Genomic DNA, 21712 nt, shown 5'->3' with positions numbered 1-21712 from the left:
GTTTCAGTTCCTCTCACTTGTATCCGCTAACACAGTGACGCTGTCTGCAAGCTGTTGGCCATCAGTTGGTCCCCTGGCCTTTCTTGAGGGGCCCCTGTGGCTGTGCAGTTAAGTTTTACATGTCTCCTTTGTCTTTTCTGTCACGCGTTATCACCGCTGCATCTCAGAGACCGTATGTCCTTTGTTTTGACCTTCGCTTTGACAGAAGCCCGCTGCTTCTCCGCTCTCCTGTGCTGTGTGCTCCTGGAGGGCTAGGATGGGTGACATGGGCCCAGCCGGTGTCTGGTGCAGAGAGGACGGTCACACGAGTTTAAAGTACATGAAAGAGGCAGGCAGTCCCTAGGTAGGCGCTTTGCAGCCCGTGTGTCCAAACCTCCTTGCTGGTTTTTACGTTAAGGCAGTTTATTCACAGTGTGCACTTAAGGTCTGTGAGTCTGTGTCTTTGCTGAGGATTTGGGAAAAATCGCTCATAAAACTCTCACAAATCCGGATCTGCTAGTTTCTGGCAGTTTTTCTGTATGGCTGAATGTCCACAAGGTTCTTGAATTGTTTATCCGTCTGTTTTTTGTCTAGTCTCATTTTGTTTTAGTTTTGTTATTTGTACAAATATCTATACCTTCACCTGGCTGGCTCGGCAGAGCTGGGAGACTCCTATGTCTGTCCAAAAGTTTCTGTATCTGGTAGTAATCTTTGCTAAAAGACGAACTTGCACTTTAAAATGTTAATACGTTTTTTAAAACTCAAGCATAGTTAAAGTGTGCCAGTAGCGAAATAAAAGCGTTGCCATTTTGTTTCTGCTTTTATACATCTGCCTTAAAATGTAACCGAAGTTTCCTTTTGTACTGAATAATGTGTTTCTGTTTTTCTCTTCCTTCCTCTCGCCTCTTTGTAAAGGAGTCAGTCCCCGCCAGCCTAAAGTTAAGAAAGCTAGGCGCTTTCTCCCTTTGGTCTTCTGTTCCCACGAGCCTTCTCCTACGGGTACTGCACTAGCTTGCGCCAGCTCCCACTCGCCCGTGCCGGCAGCGGACCTAACCCCACGCTCGTAGACCGTCCCGAGCAGAGTGGCCTGTGCTGGGTGTCCGCGCTCGGTAGCCGTACGGGGGGCGACGGTTCGCGGTGACCGTCTCTGGGCTGCTGTCCAAGAGAAGACTTTTTGTTTGCCTGTTTGCCGGGTTTCCCACGCATGACAGGGCGAGGCGTAGCTTCCTGGTTTCCTTACGGGGCTTGGTGTTCTGCCTCGGGGGCCGTGCGCTGCGGGCCAACTGAGTTAGCGAAGTAGAGCGGTGGGGCTGAGCCCCGGACGTCTGCTCCTGCTTTGCTGGCAGGCGCTCTGGGGTGCCGCGGGGCAGAGGCAGCCAGGCCACTTGGATGGTGTTCTGGAAAGCAGAGATCGTTTGTTGTAAGTAGAGCAGGAATTTCTCCAAACAACACTGCATAAATTTAAATGGAAACTGGACATGTGGTACAGCTTATGTGCTGGGCCTGGCCTCTGGCCCCCCGTGTCCTGGGACCCCCATGGCTCGCTGGGGGAGGCCCTCCTGGAGGAGGCGTGCTGAGGGCTGGGCCCCTGGCTAGCCTTTACCAGACTCATTAATGACTGGTTATTTTCACTTCTGTCTGAGCGGATGCACATTCCCTTTGAGGGAGGTAAAGGCCATTTTTAGCATTTAACTGCGAGAGCGTATAGGATTAATTTTGCTCAGTGTGGTAGAAAGCAGCTTTGCTGAACCGCTGTGTAACTTTGTATGATGTGTTGACAGCTTCAAACTCGCCATAATGTCCTTAAACGGAGCAAACACACTTTCTGCTGCAGTCGCTCTTTTGTCTTTCGAATGAGACCTGGGGGGTGAGTTTTTGTTTTCCTTGCACTTTGATTTACTTGTCATGTTAATAGTGTGTCTCCCTCTCTCCCCTCTCCCCTGCCCCTCTCCTCCCCACCCTCCCTTTCTTTGCATGCTACCTGGATCTGCAGATGAAATTAGTGGGGACGGTAATATTTCTTTTCACATTCGTGTTCCTAATATCAGAATTATTTATTCGTAAATATGGTTCAGTATTTAATGAAAGGCAGAATGTGGTTTTGACTCAGCAAAACAAGTGTGAAAAAATGATGCTGTGAACAAATGATCTCCTAAAAATCGTTGAGGGCTTTGCACTTTCTCTGTCATGTGTCAGTGGTAAATTGGAGTTGTATATACACGCACTGAATTCTCTAGGTTTCCTTGTTAACTTTGGGTTTCAAGAAAGATGGTCACGATGGTACCACTCACGAGATTAGTCTCAGTGGAAAACTGTAAATGATAGAGATCCCCACGGGATTTCCCAAATACAGCGTATACACATAACGATTTTAGTCTGGGAGTGGGTAGCAGAAAGGAAGGAGCAAAGCGAGATCTTTAAGAACCACACAAACTAGCGAGAGAGATACCAGCAACAGCGTCACGATTGTTCTTCAAGCAGTTGAGGGTAGCACTTAATGAGCGGGAAGTTTGAAAGTCACATTTCGTGACTCAGGTTCCCCACTTCCTGTCTGCCTACATGAACCTTTAACTCTTCACGTGAAACTCAAATCAGGGGGGAATGGCATTCTTCCTCGTGATGGAATGAGAGAATGCTTTCCCTGAAGGTTTCGTCTGGGTCATTTTCATGGTGGGATGGAGCACTTGAGCGGTGAAAGGTCTTAACCACGTGACTCTGGGAAAGTGCGTCTGCTCCGTGGGGCTGACAGCATGGAGGGCCCCTCCTCGGTAGAAGCAGTCTTCAGTGGCCGCTGATGGCGTGGGGCCCCGTGTGCAGGTGCTAGACTGCGCGGCTCTGGGTGGGGTGTCGGGTGTCGTCGTGGCCGCGAGCCCGAGGGGGACCCCCGAGGCCACGGCTGCCGCAGGATGCGTGGCAGGAAGGAGGCTCCAGCCTCACGCTTCCCCCCACCCCCCACCCCATCCTGTCACCAGCGGCCTCCCTCAACGGGCCTGCGCAGATTGCTTTACGTCCCGCGTCTTCATCCACAAAGGTCTCAGTGGTTGTTGTGGGAATTACTGTGCAAACGTGAAAATTTGACCACGTGTTCATGAACACGTGGTTTTTCCCACATCGTCTATGTAAAGAACCCTTTCCCCCCCACACTTGACCTTCCCAGTGCTGTGGGCCAGACGGGGCAAGTGTTACTGTTCCCGTCCTGCAGACGAACAAGCCGGGCCTTGAGGCTTTCGTCACTTGGGGGCGCACGCGCTGAGGCCCGTGTGGCCCAAACCCAGCCCACCTCTTGTTCTTCCCCGGAGCTGAGGACGATTATTACTGTTTTTACTGAGTGGGGAAAAAAACAATAGTATTTGTGGCATCAGAACCACGTCAAATTCCCATCTCAGCGACCGCAAGTAAGAGCTTCTTAGAGCACGGCCGCCCCCATCTGCTCCCGCGGCTGCCGACGGTCACTTAACAGCGGGGTCGAGCAGTTGCAGCACAGTCTAAAATGCACACCGTCCAACCCTTTCCGGAAAAGAGCTGCCGAGCCTGGCCTGGGCCATGCAGCTGGTTGATATTAAGGAGCACGGTTGGGCCCTTCCTGGCTTCCTAGAAAAGAACTCTTCCCCTGCTCCCCAGTGCCTCTCGGCTAATGGCACGTCTCCGTCCCCCGGGTCAGATAAAAAGCTGTGACACTGCTCAGTCCCACCGAATGGCCCAAGTAATCTTGTCCCCATCAAGGCGTTGCTCTGTGGGACTGATGCCATGTTCCAGCTCCCTGAGGGCAGGACGGAAACCAGTCAGGGGAACAGGCTGTCAGAATTGCAGGGGTCTAAGCCGAGGCACGAGCGCCACAGGGAAACAGGGGACACCGCTGTTGGCCAGGCCGGTAGAGGAGGTCTGCCCCTCTCCCATCAGAGGTTGACCAGGTTGCCCGCGTTTGAGAAGTTCGTGAGCCTGAGGGCTTCTGTGCGGCTTCTTTTATTGACAGCCACAGGGTGGTAGCCGTTGTCCACTGACACGCGCTCCCCCGATTCCAGGCGGAGCCCCCTTCGCAGCGACCCCAGAGGCGGCAGGCTCTCTCGGTGACAGAGCACGAGACATCGTGCAGCCGTATCGTTTTCGACAGCAGCCTCACCTCTTGGTACCCTGCTCTAAGATGAGGAATTGGTTCTTTTCTCTCCTGATTGCTGAGCTGTCAGTTTCTGTCCCTTTAACGTGTCTCCCTGTCACTTTTATTTTACCACCTACCATGATACCCAACCTTTCAGATTATAATGTACCAGGTTTGGGAGTCTCCATTTTTAAAAAGGTTTATTTTGAAACATTTAATTCGGGGCCAGGTACCCTGAGACCGTCTCCCCAAAACACAGGTCCCATTCTTGTGAACATCTGAACAGAGCTGTGCCGGTGTTGGGTGGGGGGGGTAGGTGGGAGTGTCCCTAAATGTCCCTAGAGGAGTAGTCCATAGTTTTGGAGCCTAAAGTCCCCAGGGACACTCGGCTGGCTCAGTCAGTGGGACATGCCACTCTTGATCTCAGGGCTGTGAGTTCGAGTCCCACGATTTAAAAATAAAATCTTTAAAAAAGCAACCAAAGTGCCCGTAAGCGTTGTGGAAGATCCTAGTGAGGCGGGCACTCTGCCCGAGTCTCCGCGTACCAGCCCACCACTGATTGGCACCGGGACCCAGGGGACCCTCACGTGCCCTGGGGGGTCTCAGGTTCCTGTCCGCGGAGGGGGGGGCGATGGTCGCAGTACTGCCTGGCCGGATAAGCGGAACAGTTTCTGTCCGTGTCGGCCACGGGCTGCCAGCATCGTCCGTAAGGGAGGAATGTGGATCTGGCTTCCCTGATCTGTGCCCAGATCTTGAACCTGCTTCCCGTTTTTGTGTTTGTTCTCCTTGTATCATGCCATTGTTTTTGGGGGGAGGGGGGGCGCGGACAGTTTCAGGCTGGCCTGCAGTTTCTCAGGGGCCCTTGAGTGTGTAAAAATACCTCTCCTATCGGTATCATATCATCCCATAATCTTAAGACCAGAAACGAAACAGAGAGCAGAATCCAGGTCAAGCGTTCCTGGAGAAGTATGCCCGGCGTCACAGCTGAAGGCTGCTGTGTGGACGGCCACAAGCAGAGTCTTGTAGGCCTGTGCGCCTTCAACGGCGTTGACTCTGCTCCACAGGAACCACCTCATGGAGGACACAGACGCTGCAGTAAAGTCTGTTCCCTTACACCACAGCGCACAGGTGCCGTCCTGAGTGATGCCCAGATCGCTCTGATAGCCCCCGGGTTTCACATAGAATCCACAGAGCATCGAGAGGAAAAAATTACAGGCTCTTACTCGTGTTTTGTGAATTCATTAAAGGATCTGCAACTTGATTTTTCCCAGATCAGTTTTGTACACTGGCCATTTTATTTTTATGGCCTCCAGTGAGACTTTTATAAAAAGAGGCAGTCCCAGAAGCCACTATAGTCCCACCGGGAAGGCCGACCGGGAGTCTCAGCAGGCAGGCCCCCCTCAGCTGCCAGACCCCTTCCACAGAGCCCTCAGAAGAAGCACCCCAAGGGGCTCCCATTTTGTGACACGCCTCTACGTGGCTCATTCTCCTGACGACCCTGCCGGTGGACGTGTCCCCACCCTACACGCGAGGGCACAGCTAGGGCACAGCCAGGCGAGCTGCCCCTGCAGGATCGGCAGGCCGAGCACCAGCGCCACCCCCCACGGTCTGCAGCCTTGCACCGGCCACATAGCTCCTTTGCCCCAGCTTTGCGGGGTGTGTGGTCCCTTCACCACCTGAGGCCCCCTCACCACCCCTCTCTGCCCGGCCTCTATATGCCTGGCCCCTTCTCCGTGCCGGGCACCGTGCCAGATGCCGAAAATACAGCGGCCAAACACACACCTGGGCTCCGCTCCCCTGGGCTCTCCGTCCGGAGGGGTCAGACAGTTGACAGGGGACCAGAGGACTGCCGGATCGTTGATCCTGATAGATGCTGAGGGAAGTAAACCAGGCAGCATGGTTAAGAGTGAGGGGGGTAGAGGGCAGGTTCGTTTGAGGCAGGGTCTCTGGCTTGGTGACACTTGGGCCGAAACCAGAATTGGCCGAGCCAACACGAGCCCCAGCCCCGTGCTGAGTGCCGGGTCGGAGGCCTGCTGTGACGTCGCCGCGCGCCACGCCCTTCTCCATCAGGCAGGCGGTGTCCCCACAGCCACGTAAGGACTCAGTGCCCGTGGTGGTGATTGATGCATGACGTCCCCCCGTGGAGCTCAGAGCCAAGTGCAAGGACCGCCGGAGCGCTCTGGTGACAGGGCGGCGGAGGAAGGCGTGTGGAGGCCGGGCGCCCGGCAGCTGTCCCCGCCAGGATCCTGCTGCCCCAGGGTCGCCTCTAAAGGCGTGTGCTTCGTAGAGAAGAGGAGTACGGGTAGCGCCTGTTTGTGGAAATTCTGCCTCAGCTTCCTGAGGGGAGGGCGTACAGTCGAGCTGGGCAAATTTTGGAGTAAAGGGAGAAGTCGGTTCCGCAAATGGCATGCGTGTGACGTGTTGCCTCAGCTGTCCTAGCTGTTAGTGCAGAGTCCCCCTCCGCTCGGTCCTTTTTCTTAAAGTGCCCTAGTCACTCCCTTCTGTGCCCAGAGAGCATTTCAGCGTCCTTCATTAAGCCCGCTCACACAAAAGCAAAGCTGTGGGCCGAGGACATGCCAGTCACCGAGAACAGGGTAAGAGGGAGAGGCAGAGAAATTAGAGAACGTGAGGTTGGGGTAGAGTAACCCGCAAGTGGTGTTACTTATGACACGTAAGAGTGATACAGATCACCCACCTTCCTTTCACACAGGACTTAGCAGTGGTTGACATTTACTAGATGGCTCAAGGAGAACTGATCCGTTGACTTTGTTCTGCCAGCTGAGCCAAGAAATGAATTCTTCCAGGTACTCTTAGCGTTGGGCTCCGTCATTACCATGGCAACGTGGAACAATTGACGTCCCAAAGAATGTAGACTATATATATTCTCTCTTTCCTGTAATTGTAGTGTCTGAGTGAAGTAGTAATGGCATGAAGGAAAGAGCTTTCAGCTCGTAGTTTCTCTGGGGCCAGAGGTGGTGCCTGGTCAGGTCTTCTCCCGGAAGAGCTCCCTTAAGACGACCAGCGAGGAAGCACAGCCCTCCTTTCCTGGCCCAGCAGTGGCAGTCCTTCTGCCTGGAGCGGCTAAAGGTTTCCCTCTTGACAGAAGGAGAAAACAGACAAGGCTTAAGTCCGCGTACGTGTCACTCAGGTGAGGGTTTTCTCCAAATGAGCTTCCCCCCATTGACGTGGCATCGGATTTCTAAGTCACCGTATTACCAAAAGGAGTGAGTGGAAGCACGGGAACGCCTTGACATCGCCTCAGAAAAGAACTCATTTTAAGACGCTCTTTCTTCTCATTTCGTTCTTTCTCTTAGATCTTTTACCCTTTTGACGTTAATGCGTAGTCTTCAAATATCTGAGTGAAAAGCGACAAGAGAGAAATCCCTGCGTTTCTTCCACCCTGAACAGATGAAATGCATGACCCGTGTCCTCAAACGTCAGGCCGCCACTTTTGCCTTCTAAAGGAGAGCATTGAGCTCATGCTGTAGAGTCTAATTATGAATGATGTCAGGTTCCCTGTTTTTGAGATACTCGTCTTGTTTGGAGAAATCCCGGGAGACAGCAGTGGGGCCCAAACGTGCCTTTGCTGTAGATGAGAGAGAGTTGTGCAGTCAGTGCAGATGGGCGGCCTCAGGTCGTGCGCATAGTTGCCCCGCATCTTTCTGTCATTCGCAAGGGCTCTCTGTGCGAGCTCTGTTTGCTCCCTGAGAAACAAGTCTGTGTGTTATAACAGATTGCACCATGACGTCACTTTTATTTCCATAAATGACTCATGTGTGAGCAAAAATTGAGTAATCGTGTTTTAGGAATGTGTCGGCATAACAGGGGACTTAGGCAGATCGTTTTGCCTTTTCAAATTATGTTAAAGGCCGGGAGGTCAGATAGTTCACATCTTCCAACGTGTCTGTTTCCTTCCCTGCAGAAACCGACGACTATGCTGAGATTATAGACGAAGAAGATACCTACACCATGCCCTCAAGTAAGTAGGCTTTGGATTTTGTTCTTGTTCAGATCTGACAGATACTTAACTTTAGGTATCTTCCGTTCAAAAGTTGTAGATATTTATTGGTTTCTTTTAGAACTGTCTTTAATACCTCACATTGAGTGTGCATAACAGAAATATTCTTTTCAGTCTTTAGAAACCTGTTTTGTATTTGACCAGTCTGAGGTCAGGAGCCTAAAGCTCAAATATCTATAGTAAGTCAGCTTAGCTACAGGCTTTTTGGAATCTCATCTCGTGGCTCTATCATAATACAGCCTTTATTGATTATAGAATCTCCTCTCTGTGGACTATTATATTATTTAAAGTTACATGTCTATACACGTTTCTATATTCAGTTTTTTCAACTTGCATATTCAGTTAATTGCATTTCCCCTTTGAAACTCTGTTGCTTGCTGCCCTTGACTGACCAGGTACAAAGAGCTTCCCTCATCCGTTGCTTCCAGTCCGCACAGCTTGGGCGGGGCAGGGGGGGGGGGGGGGGAGGGGCTTCAGTTACGACTTTCCTGAAGCCTAGAAACACCAGCTTCTTCTCTCTGTTTTGTGCTGCTTCTTGATTGAAGAGAATCCGGAAGCCCCAGGTCTCGTGTTGGAAGATAGAGTCCCAGACCTTGAATTGGAGACACACTTGAAATTTCCTTCACATAAAAAAAAAAAAAGTTTACTGGCTCAGTCAGTAGAAGATGCAACTCTTGATGTTAGTCACGGGTTCGAGCCCCACGTGTGGCACAGAGTTTACTTAAAAAAATTTTTTTTAATTTAAAAAATTCAGCATCGGATGTCCTGATTTCCATAGAGCCACACGTATTTGTAAAATAAATGTTTCAGGCACTTTATTTACCCTGTTGTGTAACTATTGTAAAAGATGCTCTCATTTCCATGAACTCTACGCATGCGAGAGGCATTACCAGCGTCAGGCCTGCATTGTCCTGGGTGCCCCCCAAATCCCTCACAAGGGTTCCTTGTGTTAGAGAGTGGTCCAAAACAGAGGGAAGAGCGGAAGCTTACTTGTGTGCATTCTGACTTGTGTGCGCCGGCACCACAGAAAATGTTTAAATTGACACTTAAATTTTGTACGTTTCCACAGAGAATCCAAATTTGCACTTGTACGTTTATTATTCGGTGTTGAGTAGTACGTGTCCAATGTGGCTGACGTTTATCCAAACCCCATGAAGACGTTACTGTGTAGGAATTGGGAGATGGAAACTGGAAAGCGTCGTGTCCCTCACATCGAGTTCATTTGAGGAGATTTAGGTTTTGCCTATGTCTGGTCTTTTTCCTACTGATGTTTGTGGTTAAAATATTTCACATAGTAAATATTGAAACGTACTCTCGGAGCTTGTTGTTGTTAACCTGATTGCTATCAGTTATTTCTAAGCAAGGTCTTCAATTTTTTTCTCCCTTAATTGCAATACAGAAAGCTATGGAATAGACGAAGGTAACACGATTCCTTTAAAATAACTGCATTTGCTTGCAATTGCAGCCTGCGGAGTGGTGTGGGACGTTTCAGTTCGCAGTTAACTATTATCCTTAAACCACTTGTCATTGGTTTATCCGTGCTATTAAACCAATGGAACTACCAGCTAAAGTGATTTTAAAGAGGAAAAGAACCACCTCAAATTTGAGTCGGATTTTCTGTATGGCTTCTCATTTGATAAACCAGGAAGAGTTTTGAAACATTTGGCTGTTGTTTTATTCCATTGGCGACTTCACTAATGGAGTCCGTGCAGCGTGGATCGTGCAGACAGGTTTCCTGGCCGGAGAACATCAAAATCCGCAGCAGTTAATTGGATTAGAATTCATGGTCTAGGTTGCTAGTGGGTATTTTATTTCCATGTGCCTCAACGGCCTGCTAAACAGTCAGTTTGGTATAAATCGCAAGAAATTAATACGTTGATTTGAGGCAAACGCTCTGAAAAATATAAAACACTCATCATTTGTAATGCAATATGTTCAACCTTGATTCCAAGTCATCTAATTTTGAAATTAGTTTTTAGAAATGGCCTCTTTAAACTCTTTAGCTCCATGAATAATATAGATAGGATCGTAAGAAAGTGGAAAACTCTTAAACTTTTAAAACAGAGTCACTCGTGACACGGTTTTCCCGTTGTCTCCGTATTTTCAGACTTCAGTTATTTGTAAAATAATTGCTTTAAATAACCGTGTTTTTTAGACTTTCGTATATTAATACCTAAACTAATAGCATTGATTTCTTAAGCATATAATTTACTACTTGGAAAAACTATTTAGAAAACGATCAGACAGATACAAACTAAATCGAATTAAAAACATGAAAAAAATCTGCCTTTAATAGAACTCACATCGTTTTGTGGTTCAACCAGTGCCGTTAACAGTTTGTGTAACTCCTTTCACGATACCGTTTAAGAGAATTCCACTCTGTTTAAAGCATTTTCATAGAGTGATGTGCCACCAGTGAGAGTTGTACTCGTGGATGATAAGGAAATGCGTTGAGTGTAGTGTCTGCATTTGGAATACCGCACCTACCTAATTTTTCATGTACGGATCGTGCTTTGCAGCCAGGGACTACGAGATTCAAAGAGAAAGGATCGAGCTTGGACGGTGCATCGGGGAAGGCCAGTTTGGGGACGTCCACCAAGGCGTCTACATGAGTCCAGTAAGTCCTCCCTGGCGACCAGAAAAACGCGCTGCTTTTGACTGTCGCCTCTTCTTTGTCTTCTCGAGTCCCTGGCTCTCCTTTGCAGAGGTCTTTCACAGAGCCCGTCACACACGTCAACCTGCTCGGAGTATTCGGGAGCAGAGAAATGGCACCCTTAGCTCCTAGAGGGCTGGGTCTGTCTTTTGTTCATTTTGATCTTTCAGCCTCTCTCATCAGGAACAGATCCCACAAGGAGTGTTCCATTGGATGGAACAGATTATGACTTTAATAATCGCTTTATTGAGGTATAAATCACATACTATAAAACGTACTTTCTAAAAACATACAGTTCAGTGGTTTCTTAGTATATTGATAGAGTTGTACAAACGACAGCACGGTGCATTTTCCAGCACCTTCTTTACCCCAGAAAGAAGCCTCACCCGCTAGCGGTTACTCCCGTCCCGCCCTCCCCCAGCCCCTGGCAGAGCCAGTCGTCTGCTCCCTGTCCTCTAGATTTGCCTCTTCTGGATGCTTCACGTACACGGACTCGTGCGACGTGTGGCCTTCCGTGATCGGTTCTTTTAGTTAGCATGTTCTCAAGGGTCATCCACACTCTAGCGTGAAGCGGTACTTAGTGTCCTTTTTTGCCAGGCAACATTCGATTGTGTGGGTAGACCGTTTGTGTTTGTCCGTTCTCCAGCTGACAGGAATTTGGGCTGTGACCGCTTCTTAGCTGTTAGGAATGACGCCTCTGTGACGGCCACTGCACAGGTCTGCGTGTGAGTAGTTAGTTCTCAGTTCTCTCGCGTAGATGGCAGGGAGTGGAATGGCCGGGTCACGTGGTATCTGTTCCGCCCTTTGACCCGGAGCTGTCTCCGAAGAGGCCGTGCCCCTTCCCTCCACTCCTGGCAGCGGTGCGGTGCGTGAGAGTGCCCGTCCCTCTGCAGCCCTGCCGACACCGGTTATGGTACGTGTGCCGGTTAGATCAGCAGTAGTGAGACACCAGCAGGAACTCACTCAAGAAACTTTTTTTAGCTGGAAGAACGGGTGTACACGGATGACACAAATAAGGGATCACAGACCGTCCCCAGCTTACAGTGGTTCGACTTACTCTTTCTTGATCTTACGATGTTGCAAAAGCGATCTTCATGCAGTAGAAATCACACTTAGAATCTTGAATTCAGATCTTTTCCCAGGCTGGGGATATGTGCGTCCTCTTCCCCTGCAGGGTGGTGGCCGCAGCTTCCAGTCAGCCCACAGCGGACGCACTGACGGCCGTTGCGCAGCCACGCAGCGATCCTGTCACTCTCAGTAGAGGATTTAGTGAATTACAGGGATAGCAACACTTCGGTGTAAAACACGCTTTGTAGGGGGCGCCTGGGTGGCTCAGGCAGTTGAGCATCCAACTCTTGATTTTGGCTCGGGTCATGATGCCAGGGTGGTGGGATCGAGCTCCGTGCTGGACGTGGAGCCTTGCTTGGGATTTGCTGCCTCTATCCCTCTGCCCCTCCCCGCCGTGTGCGTGCCCTCGCGTTTTCTCTCTCTCTCAAAAAGCAAATAAAATAATGCTCTGTGTCCACTGGTTTTGCCCAACTATAGGCCATTGTGAGTGTTTGTGAGCACACATGAGGCGGGTGTGGCCCAGCTGTGATATTTGGTAGGTTAGGTATTTACGCGCATTTTGACTCAGGGTATGTTCAACTTACGACGGGTGTGTTGGGACGTAACTGCATCTCAGGTCAGGGAAGATCTGTGGTAACACAGACGATTGACGTTTTATGTTACCCCTGCTTTGGAAGCTGCAAATGGTGTTTTCCCAGTAGTTCCATACCTGTCAGGTTTTCTAGAGCTGAAAGGGTTTTCTTGTTTTGTTTTCTTTGGGTCACAGGAGCAGCAGACAATTGCCACCGCGTCACTAAACAAATCAGAGATTCCATTTTTTTTTTTACATTTCAGCTTTGAAAGTCTCTACCTTGCTCTTACACTTAATTCTGTCATTTACTATGTATTTTTAGCTGCTAACTTTTCTTCTAGTTGTTTTTTTTTTGTTGTTTTTGTTTTTTTTTTATACTATATCTGTTATTATCTTCCTAATTCTCTTACCTCTGTTCTTTGAAGCAAAAAGCAGTAGAGAGAGCCCTGGGTCCAAATTTACTCAAAAGGCCTGCTAACTTTTAGACTGGCTCTACCCAACTGAGATAAAAGGCAGGTGAGGCTTCTTGACCCGAAATAATTACAGTTGAATTACAGTCTCTGTTAGGTCTCTGGGCTTGCTGTTAGGAAGGCAGTTGGGGAGCGAGTGCATGAGCCTAGCCATAACAGGCACTGGCAGGGAAAGTTCCAGACGCACGCTGTGGACAGGGAGGGCGTGTCTCACTTCCGGATTGTTGGACCTGTGGAAGATGAGGGAAACTGAGGAATCCAAAGTGGCTACTTGAGCATCGGTATGAATTCTGCTTGTTGAGTGAGGCGGAGAAGGCGAAGAGGGAAGCACGTTGGATAGTGGGCGCATTAGTAAGGGTTCCCCGGGGAGACAGAAGCAGGCGGGTGTGGGTGCTTTCAAACGAGATCTGTTAGGGATTGGCTCACGTGATTATGGAAGCTGACTGACGTCCCCTCAGATCTTCAGGTGGCCTGCTGGAGACCCAGGAGAGCTGATGGCTTCTTACTGCCAGGCTGTATCTGAAGGCCCGAGACCCAACATAGCCAGTGTGGTTGTAGTCCAGAGGGTCAAGGAAGAATAATGTCCCAGCACAAAGCAATTCAGCAGGAGGAATTTCCTCTTCAGGAGACCAGCTTTGTGTTCTGTTCAGGCCTTCAGCTGATCAGACAAGGCCCACCACATTAGGGAGGGCAACCTGCTTCACTCAGTCTATCAATTTACATGTTAAATCCATTCAGAAACACTCTGAATAATGTCTGACCAAATAATCTCTGGGCACCCCGTGGCCCAGGCCAGTGGACACATGCAGTTAACCACCACAGTGGGATATCAGGAGGTTTGTTTTGCTCAGTTCAAGTTTAAAATAACTTCACAGCATCCTCGTCAAGACAGGGCACAGGTGGGTTGGATATGTGGGTCTGAGCTGAAAGGCAAAGTGAGGGCTACAGAGAGGAATTAGGAGGTCGGCATGGAGGTGGGACTTGGGGCTCAGTGAGGCTGCTTCTCGTCGGGCTGGCCGTGGATTGCGCCCTGGGATTTCCCAACACTGACAAGACAGGAAGCGGTGTCCTGCCTTCCACTCTCCCCCTGTGCCAGTCTTTCCTGCCTGAGGCTGGCGTCTACGGGGACAGCGACTCACGCTCCCGTAGCTTGGCAGATTGAAGTGTCGTCAGCACTCAGAATCTAGTGTGGCCACCATTTCAGAGCTAAGTCTGTGACAAAGCCGCTGCCGCTCCCTGTCGCCTGTCACATGCACACGCTGCCCCGGTCACTCCTGAAATAAAGCCCTGTTGCAGAAGGGGCAGGCCACTTCCAGCAGGGTGATCGCGGGCAAACCGCAAAACCTGTCAGCCTCTGCCGACCCGGTCGTCTGTAAAAGGGGTGGCCCGGACCCTTGTGTACCTCGTCAGGCTACCTCACAGATCACCTGGAGGCTCAGTGAGATGATGTACAAAAAGGACAGAAATGCCCAAAGCCTGTCGAGAAAACTGAAGACTGCGAGACTATGCAGCCCCCGTCTGGGATCTCATGGCTAAGGGCTCCTCGCTCCTGTGCGAGGGCGCCTGCGTCTGGCCACCCCCGGGGACGAAAGGAGGGGTCCAAGACAGCAGCCCCCCGAGGCCTCCTCTCTTCACTCCGGAGCTGCCGTCTCTCGACTTTGTGACCTCGTCCCCTCTCCAGATCCTCTGGCGAGGACGGGACCCCGAGGCAGGGTAGGAGCTGGGGCACGGCAGCCCTGGCAGAGACCTGAGGCAGTGCTTCTTAAACCTTCGTCCGTTCACCGGGCTGTCCCTGCTGCTTTCTCCCCTCCTGTCCTCACCTTTTCTGCCTACTTGACAGAATGTGAGGTACCTTGGGAAAATATCCAGTATGAACAGTACGTGGTTCTACCAAGGACAGTGGAAAGCCCAGGATAGGATAAGCCCTTAAGTTGCTACTTAAAACCATCCACGGGGGCACCTGGGTGGCTCAGTCGGTTGAGCGTCTGACTCTTGATTTCAGCCCAGGTCACGATCTCACAGTCCAGCAGGATCGAGCCCTGAGTCAGGCTTTGCACTGAGCGTGGAGCCTGCTTGGGATTCTCTCTCCCTCTCCCTCCCTCCTTCTCTCTCTCTCTCTCTCTCTCTCTCTCTCTCGCTTTCTCTCTCTCTAAAAATAAAGTATAATGAAGTAAATGAAAACCATCCATGGTATTCCATTGAGGCTTGGGATGGCCTCATTTGTCTTGTTCAAGCTCTGTCTTTTGAATTCGTTCGAGAAAATATCAGCTTCTTCGGGAGGCAGATCGACACGCCTTCTTGGTTTGTCTCCACCTTGGTGGTCCCCCTCTGAGTCTGCCTTGTGTCTCCCCCTCTCCCTGACCTCCCACACGGCTGGGCGGCCGGGTGCTGTGCTCGTGCCCCGGCCCGCGAGGATCTCCTGCGGATCCGACCCTGAACTCCGCCGGATCCTCCTGCCGCTGCCCTGGGTGCCACGCTATCTCCCCGCCATCTCACGCCCCTCACGTCCTGGTCCTGCTCGAACTGCTGCTTCCCTCTCTCTCACCAAACACCTGAAGTCTCCTTACCAGCATCGCACCTCACCCTGCGTCACCTGCACTGCCCACACTTGCCCCAGCCGCCACCCCACCGCTGCGCCTCCCCCCCCCCCCCCGCCCCCGTCAGCTCCCGGAGCAGGTGCTCCTTCTCAGCCAGAGGTCAGCCATGGCACTGCTCTCCCCGGGGCGCCTTTCTTTTGGTCCATAGGGCCCCGCTCGGGCTGCCTGTCCCAGCGCACCGCCTCGGCCCTGCCCCCACCACTGCCCCAGCCGCAGCACTGTGACCCTGGCTGTGCCCGCCTGCCAGTCCCTCCCTCCCTCCTTCCATTTTTTCGCCCTTGTCTCTGCCTCGCACACCCTGACACGCTCCTTCCTGGTCCACACCACTGTTCCGCGCGAACGTGCTCTGTGATGAGCTCGCTCCTTGTGTTCGTTGTCTGCTCTTTGCCGGAACGGAAGCCTGAGTAGAGCAGGGAACGCTGCTGCCTTTAGCCCAGGGTGCGTCCTGAGCGCCCGGAAGGCTGCCTGGCACGCAGCAGAAAGTGTTCGTGGGACGACGAACGAATGAATGACCTCCAGCATTTTAACACCGTGTCCGTTTCTTCTGGGGTCTTGCTGAGTATTTGAAGTGTTCTTCTCCTGAGGTTTTCAGTTCTGATCCTACCTGGTCCACAGTCCACATAGTTGCAGAACAAACAGCTCTTCGTGAACGTGCCCGTTGATTCATGTAGAGAACCTCTTTTTGCATGTGTGTGATTCTGAAATTTCCCTGACGCAGGAGAATCCGGCTTTGGCGGTCGCAATTAAAACATGTAAAAACTGTACTTCGGACAGCGTGCGAGAGAAATTCCTTCAAGAAGCCTGTAAGTTTCTAGAAATTTCTGTGGAGCTCCATTTGACGTTTTGTCTATGTAAAATACAAGCCATCTCTAAGAAGTAAGAAAAAGAATATTCTGACTTCTGTGTGACAGCTGCATTTACTGTCTTGCCTTGCAAATTACTACCTGTATCTGTAGAGGCGCCTGTGCCCACATCGTCCAGGTAAGCCCTGATGTTTGGGTGTAAAGGTCGACAGATTTACCGTCCCTGTGTCCTTTGGTACCTGCACCGTTCAGCATCCTGGCCCTGGAATTGGGCAGGTGTAGAAATGAGTCCAGCCCAGGTGCCACCAGACCCTAGAGTTGGGGGTGAGCAGGACAGACGCGGTCCCCACCCTGAGGGAGCTCACAGACTGGGCAAAGAGCCGGGACCACGGCCAGGGCCCTGCTCCTGCTACAGTGCCCACCCCTCAGCTCTCTGTTCACATGTCCAGGGATGAAATTGCTGGGAGGGTCTCGCGTGGGTGGGTGTTCTCTGCAGAGTACAGACTCCTGGAGAGCTAGTAGCTTGTCCTGTCCGTCTGCACGTGTCTGGCTCTTCCCAGCTGCCTTCGGGCTGGGATGCCCTTCCTACCCTCCCATGGCTTGTCCCGTCTCATCTGACCGCGTGATGAAAATAGTTTCCCCTCGGGAGGCTGTGTCACAGGACCACACTCTCACCTCCCTCAGTATTTGTAACTAGGTAAACATTGCCTGAAAATTATTATTCCGTTTCTCTAGGCTCTAAGCTCCATGGGGACTCGGGCCGTGTCTGCTCTGCTCACTGCTTAGACACAGCGCCCCGCTGTGAAAGGCACTCAGTAGACATTGGTCACGTGAATGACTCCCTGTGTCCTTCATTACATGTACATCGATTGAAGGCCTTCTACCTTCCATTTCAGTAAATATTTACCACCTGACAGTCCAATAGATTAATAAGTCACAGAGTAAATCATACTGACTTCATCAATACATTATAACTCCTCAAAATCATACTGTAACTTTATCAGAAAAAAGTCTAAGTCTGTCTTTAATCCTGTTCCTGTGTCTTAAGTACAAGACAAAGCCCGTCTCAGCTCGCTTGTTTCTGCAGAGCACCTAGGCCAAGGACACACAGGGCACAGCAGCCCCCTTACCTAACGCTCTACCAGAAGAGTGACCTTGGACACCTGTCTCTCCCTAGTAACGATGCGCCAGTTTGACCACCCCCACATCGTGAAGCTGGTCGGTGTCATCACGGAGAACCCCGTCTGGATAATCATGGAGTTGTGCACGCTTGGAGAGGTAACCTGGCCCTCAGACCCGGCCCGTCTGCCGGCCTGCCATCACTGTGATTACATAGCAGCCCCGTGATTGGGACTCGCCCAGCCTGCGCTGGCTGTTTGGTGTCCTTTGTTTATAAAAGGGGGAGTACGTTACGGATGCCGTCGTCCTTTGGGTTCGGGGAACAGAACATCCTCATCGGTGAACCCCCAGGGGATGCCCTAACTCAGCACTGGCAGCAGTGGGGACCGGGCGGTCCCTCCTTCCTCCCTGGTGCTGCTGCCTCGTGCCAGCCCCGGGCTTTGAGGATGGAAGAGCCAGTCTTCGTGCAGTTGTGCTGCCTTAGCGCTGCATGTAGGTGAACCTGCAGTCCCTTGTTCCTCTGAGAACTCGTTTCACGGTGTCTCTCCGACCGACCGACCGACTGCGGTTAGTCACAGTTTCTGTTGAAAATGGGAGGAACACACAGAGACAGATCTCCTTACTTGACTTTCTCCCAAACACAGAAACTCTCCACTTAGTGTGTCACCATCCCCTGGAAGCGTGTCAGAGGCCAGCCCCGGGCTGCTGAATCAGACTTGTTCCCCCCTCCAGGCCGCCCTGTAGCCTGCCTGCGTGGGGATGAACACAGCCCCGTTTTCCAGATGCCGACCCTTGACCTTCTGGTGCTAACAGTCGGTGCTTCCACCTTCCGAAGCACTGTACGCGCTCCTTGTCTTTGAAAGAACACCGAACGCAGTTTTGCTTTTCATGGCAATTAGGGGTTCCGGGGCCCAGGTGTCAGAGAGCAGTCTGGATTCTTCCTCCTCTTCGTGACCGCGTCAGCCTCCCTCCCCCGGAAGGGCCTGCCTGGTGGCTCCCCTCTGTACTTGATAACCTAGTTTGCTGGATGAAATAACTAAGGCCTCTACAGGATCTCTTCGTCCTCTGCCCTACCTTTCCAAAGGAAACAGTTCTGACATACGTATTTTGTTCACAATGTCTTTCTGGTTTTGCTTTTGGAGAATTGGGTAATTTTTCTGGCTTAAACTGTCACTAAATCTTTCTCCTTTATGTATTGATTTTGTAGAGTTAGAGTTAAATTCATCTGCCTTCCTTTGCCATGGTGGCCTTTAGCTGAATTGATTATGACAGTAGTAATAAGGACCAGTGGCATGACTGCCCAGCACCCTCTGCAGCCAGAACTTCCTGCAGGGTGGGTAGGAGACCTGCACCTGGCTTCCCCTTCCTCCTCATCACCTTATCCTCAGGTCTGGCCTGGGACACAGCAAGGTGTGGGGCCACGGGTGCGTCGGCCAGGCTACGTGCCAGGCTCGCTCGGTATCTAGTTCTGTGTGTCCTCCAACTATTATTATCTAGCAGTATTTCATACTGCCATTTTATTCATTTCCTTGTAGAATCTTTCTGTATTTTTTTCCGGAAATTTGTGGGGTGTCTGGGCGGCTCAGTCGGTTAAGCATCCAGCTTTGGCCCCCGTCATGATCTCACGGTTTGTGAGTTCAAGCCCTGCGTCGGGCTTTCTGCTGTCCGTGCAGAGCCTGCCTTGGACCCTGTCTCTCTCTCTCTGTCTCTCTGTCTCTGCCCCTCCCCTACTCGTATGCACACTCCCTCTTTCTCTCTCTCTCAAAAACAAATAAACATTTAAAAAAAAAAAGAGAGAGTGCCTGTGTGGCTCAGTTGGTTAAGTGACCAACTCTGGCTCAGGTCATGATCTCATGGTTTGTGAGTTCAAGCCCCACATTGGGTTCTCTGCTGTTAGCACGGAGCCTGCTTCAGATCCTCTGTTCCCCTCTCTCTCTGCCCCTCCCCTGCTTGTGCTATCTCTTTCTCTCTCTCAAAAATAAACATTAAAAAAAATTGTCTACAATCATGAAGATTTCAGTGTTTTTTTAAGTTTTTTTTTTTTTTTTTTTTTTTTGAGAGAGAGAGTGAGCAAGCAGGGGAGGGGTGGAGAGAGAGAGGGAGACAGAGAGAGAGAGGGAGAATCCCAAGAAGCTCCATGCCATCAGCAAGGAGCTAGACATAGGGCTGGATCCCACAAACCATGAGATCATGACCTGAGCTGAAATTAAGAATCAGATGCTTAACCGACTGAGCCACCCAGGCACCCCAAAGATTCCAATCTTAAATAGGATTCCAAATAAAGAATGATTAACCATAATTTCTGAGCCATATGGCTCATTCGTTACACCTTATTTTGGAAGAATTGAAGCCATTCTTCTACAAGCGTGTGTGCGATTGGGCACCGTTGTTGAACATAGCTCTTCAGCTCTTGATTTCTGTTCTCGGTCACTAATTCTTTTTCATCTCGGTCACTGTTCCCAAAGCTGAGGTCGTTTCTGCAAGTGAGGAAGTACAGTTTGGATCTCGCGTCTTTGATCCTGTATGCCTATCAGCTTAGTACAGCTCTGGCGTATCTGGAGAGCAAAAGATTCGTGCACAGGTAAGATCCAGGCTAAAGCTGGTGAGCTGCCCTGCGGCGGGGGCAGGGGTGGGAGGTGGGAGCGGAGAGACCTCCGCAGAGGGGGAGGAGGAAGAGGTACTCGGTGTGCCCTGCGATCCCGCGTGCCACCGGCCTCCCGTAGGCGGGCAGTATCGGAACGTCGCGCTGCCCTTCTCCTGGCCGAGAGAGGAGCCGTAGTCACATCCGGAGGGCTTTCCTCACGTGAAGCCTGAAACCTTTGCTTGCCTTCGGGAAGCAAATACTGTTGAGAGCTTGTACGTGCCCTAGAGCAGTAAGCATGCGGACCTAAAACAGTCACTGTCCTGGGGCTTCCTGGGACCCCCCCGAAGGGTCACGAGTGACATCTGCTGGCGTTCGGTGGAATTTCTGCTTCTCATCTGGGTCCCTTCTTTGAATGCAAGAGAAAGCCCTCAGTTTGTTTCCTGGGACTTTGTTACCCAGCACTGAAACAGATGGCATCAGCAAATCGTTCACAGGCGTTTAGATGACAACTTTTATTTTATGGAACGAGGTCTCTTAGTAGCAGCAGGGTTGAGACCCCACTCGTGCGTCACTGTCTGTCAGTGTTCAAAAAGTGGTAAGCGGTTTCGTTACGGGAGAGTGTACTCCACAGCCGTTCAAAATACTAGTCATTGTGTTAATGAGTAAACAGCTGCCTAAAGGATCGTCTTTGAAGTAAAATTGTAAAATTGTCTCTTTTTCAGTGTGTAACAAATCTCCTGTTTGCATTGTCTATAAACTGTCTTTCAGAGTACCTGCCGGTATGTCTTTATATAATATAGAGGAGTTTGTAGGTTTGTTTTCCTTATATTAAAATCCATTACCCGGAATTCTTCCTCTTCAGGGACATTGCTGCTCGGAATGTTCTGGTGTCCTCAAACGATTGCGTAAAATTAGGAGACTTTGGATTATCCCGGTATATGGAAGACAGTACTTACTACAAAGGTAAGGAATCCAAGCAAGCAAGAGGCGGTAGGCTCAGAATCCTTAATGATTCTTACGTCTTCAGAAGGTGTGCCCTCATCCGCTCGGCTGAAGTGTGACAGGGGTGTGACACCAGTTCACAGCCTTCTCCACGCCTCCTGCAGCAGCCGGACTTCCACGGACGACACCTCACATCAGCCTTGCCTTACTGCCCATTAACTCACAGTGGGTCAGGGACTTCATTCCAAAACATAAAGCTGGAGAGCTTTTTTGAAAAACGTAGGAGTAAATCTTTGGGATCGAGGGCTGGACAAAGGGTCCTTAGGCTTGACACCAAAAACAGGGTCCATAAAGGGAAACACCTGACAGAAGGGACCTCATCCAAATGAGAACTTTTTGTTCTGCAAAAGACCCTGCGAAGAGGGTGAAAAGGCAAGGTGCAGACCGGGAGAGGGTACTGGCCAACCACAGTGCCCTCCTGCAACCACGGGCCATTCAGCAAAGGGCCAGTGTCCCCAGTGTGGGGTGAGCCCTGAGAATTCAGCAGGGAAAACAAATACAGACTACGACACCGACAGCAGGTGGGGATGGAAGCCGCACTGGAGAGGATACGAGGAGGGCAACGAAGCCTGTGCAGAGGCCTTCGGGATCCCTAGCCCTGGGGAGATGCGGGTTCAGACTGTGAGGAGGTATCTTTGCACACCTGTCGGAATGGCTACAGTCTAAAAATAGTGATAACACCAAATGCTGGCAAAGATGCAGAGAAACTAAATTGCTCACAACTTGCTTGTGAGAACGTAAAATGGTACATT

At 50.9% G+C, this 21712-nt stretch overlaps 1 protein-coding gene across 17 annotated transcripts in view; it reads left to right on the top strand.

Annotated features, from left to right (window-relative positions):
• PTK2 (protein tyrosine kinase 2) overlaps window positions 1–21712 on the top strand; it is a 257936-nt gene that overhangs the window by 179061 nt on the left and 57163 nt on the right. For 12 of the 17 annotated variants that reach the window (XM_019459751.2, XM_053896569.1, XM_053896572.1 and 9 more), the window contains 9 exons: window positions 895–978; window positions 1973–1990; window positions 7998–8054; window positions 9493–9513; window positions 10613–10710; window positions 16171–16255; window positions 17433–17533; window positions 19840–19955; window positions 20821–20921. In XM_019459751.2, coding sequence (XP_019315296.2) covers window positions 895–978; window positions 1973–1990; window positions 7998–8054; window positions 9493–9513; window positions 10613–10710; window positions 16171–16255; window positions 17433–17533; window positions 19840–19955; window positions 20821–20921 — 681 coding nt within the window. The remainder of the gene's footprint in view (window positions 1–894; window positions 979–1972; window positions 1991–7997; window positions 8055–9492; window positions 9514–10612; window positions 10711–16170; window positions 16256–17432; window positions 17534–19839; window positions 19956–20820; window positions 20922–21712) is intronic. The other 5 variants (XM_053896564.1, XM_053896563.1, XM_053896565.1 and 2 more) reach the window with 5 other exon arrangements.

The sequence above is a fragment of the Panthera pardus genome, unplaced genomic scaffold (assembly GCF_024362965.1).
Source record: "Panthera pardus isolate Hobbes unplaced genomic scaffold, ASM2436296v1 HiC_scaffold_7, whole genome shotgun sequence".
In the NCBI taxonomy this organism is placed as follows: Eukaryota; Metazoa; Chordata; class Mammalia; order Carnivora; family Felidae; genus Panthera; species Panthera pardus.
This window is presented reverse-complemented; position numbering and strand designations above follow the sequence as displayed.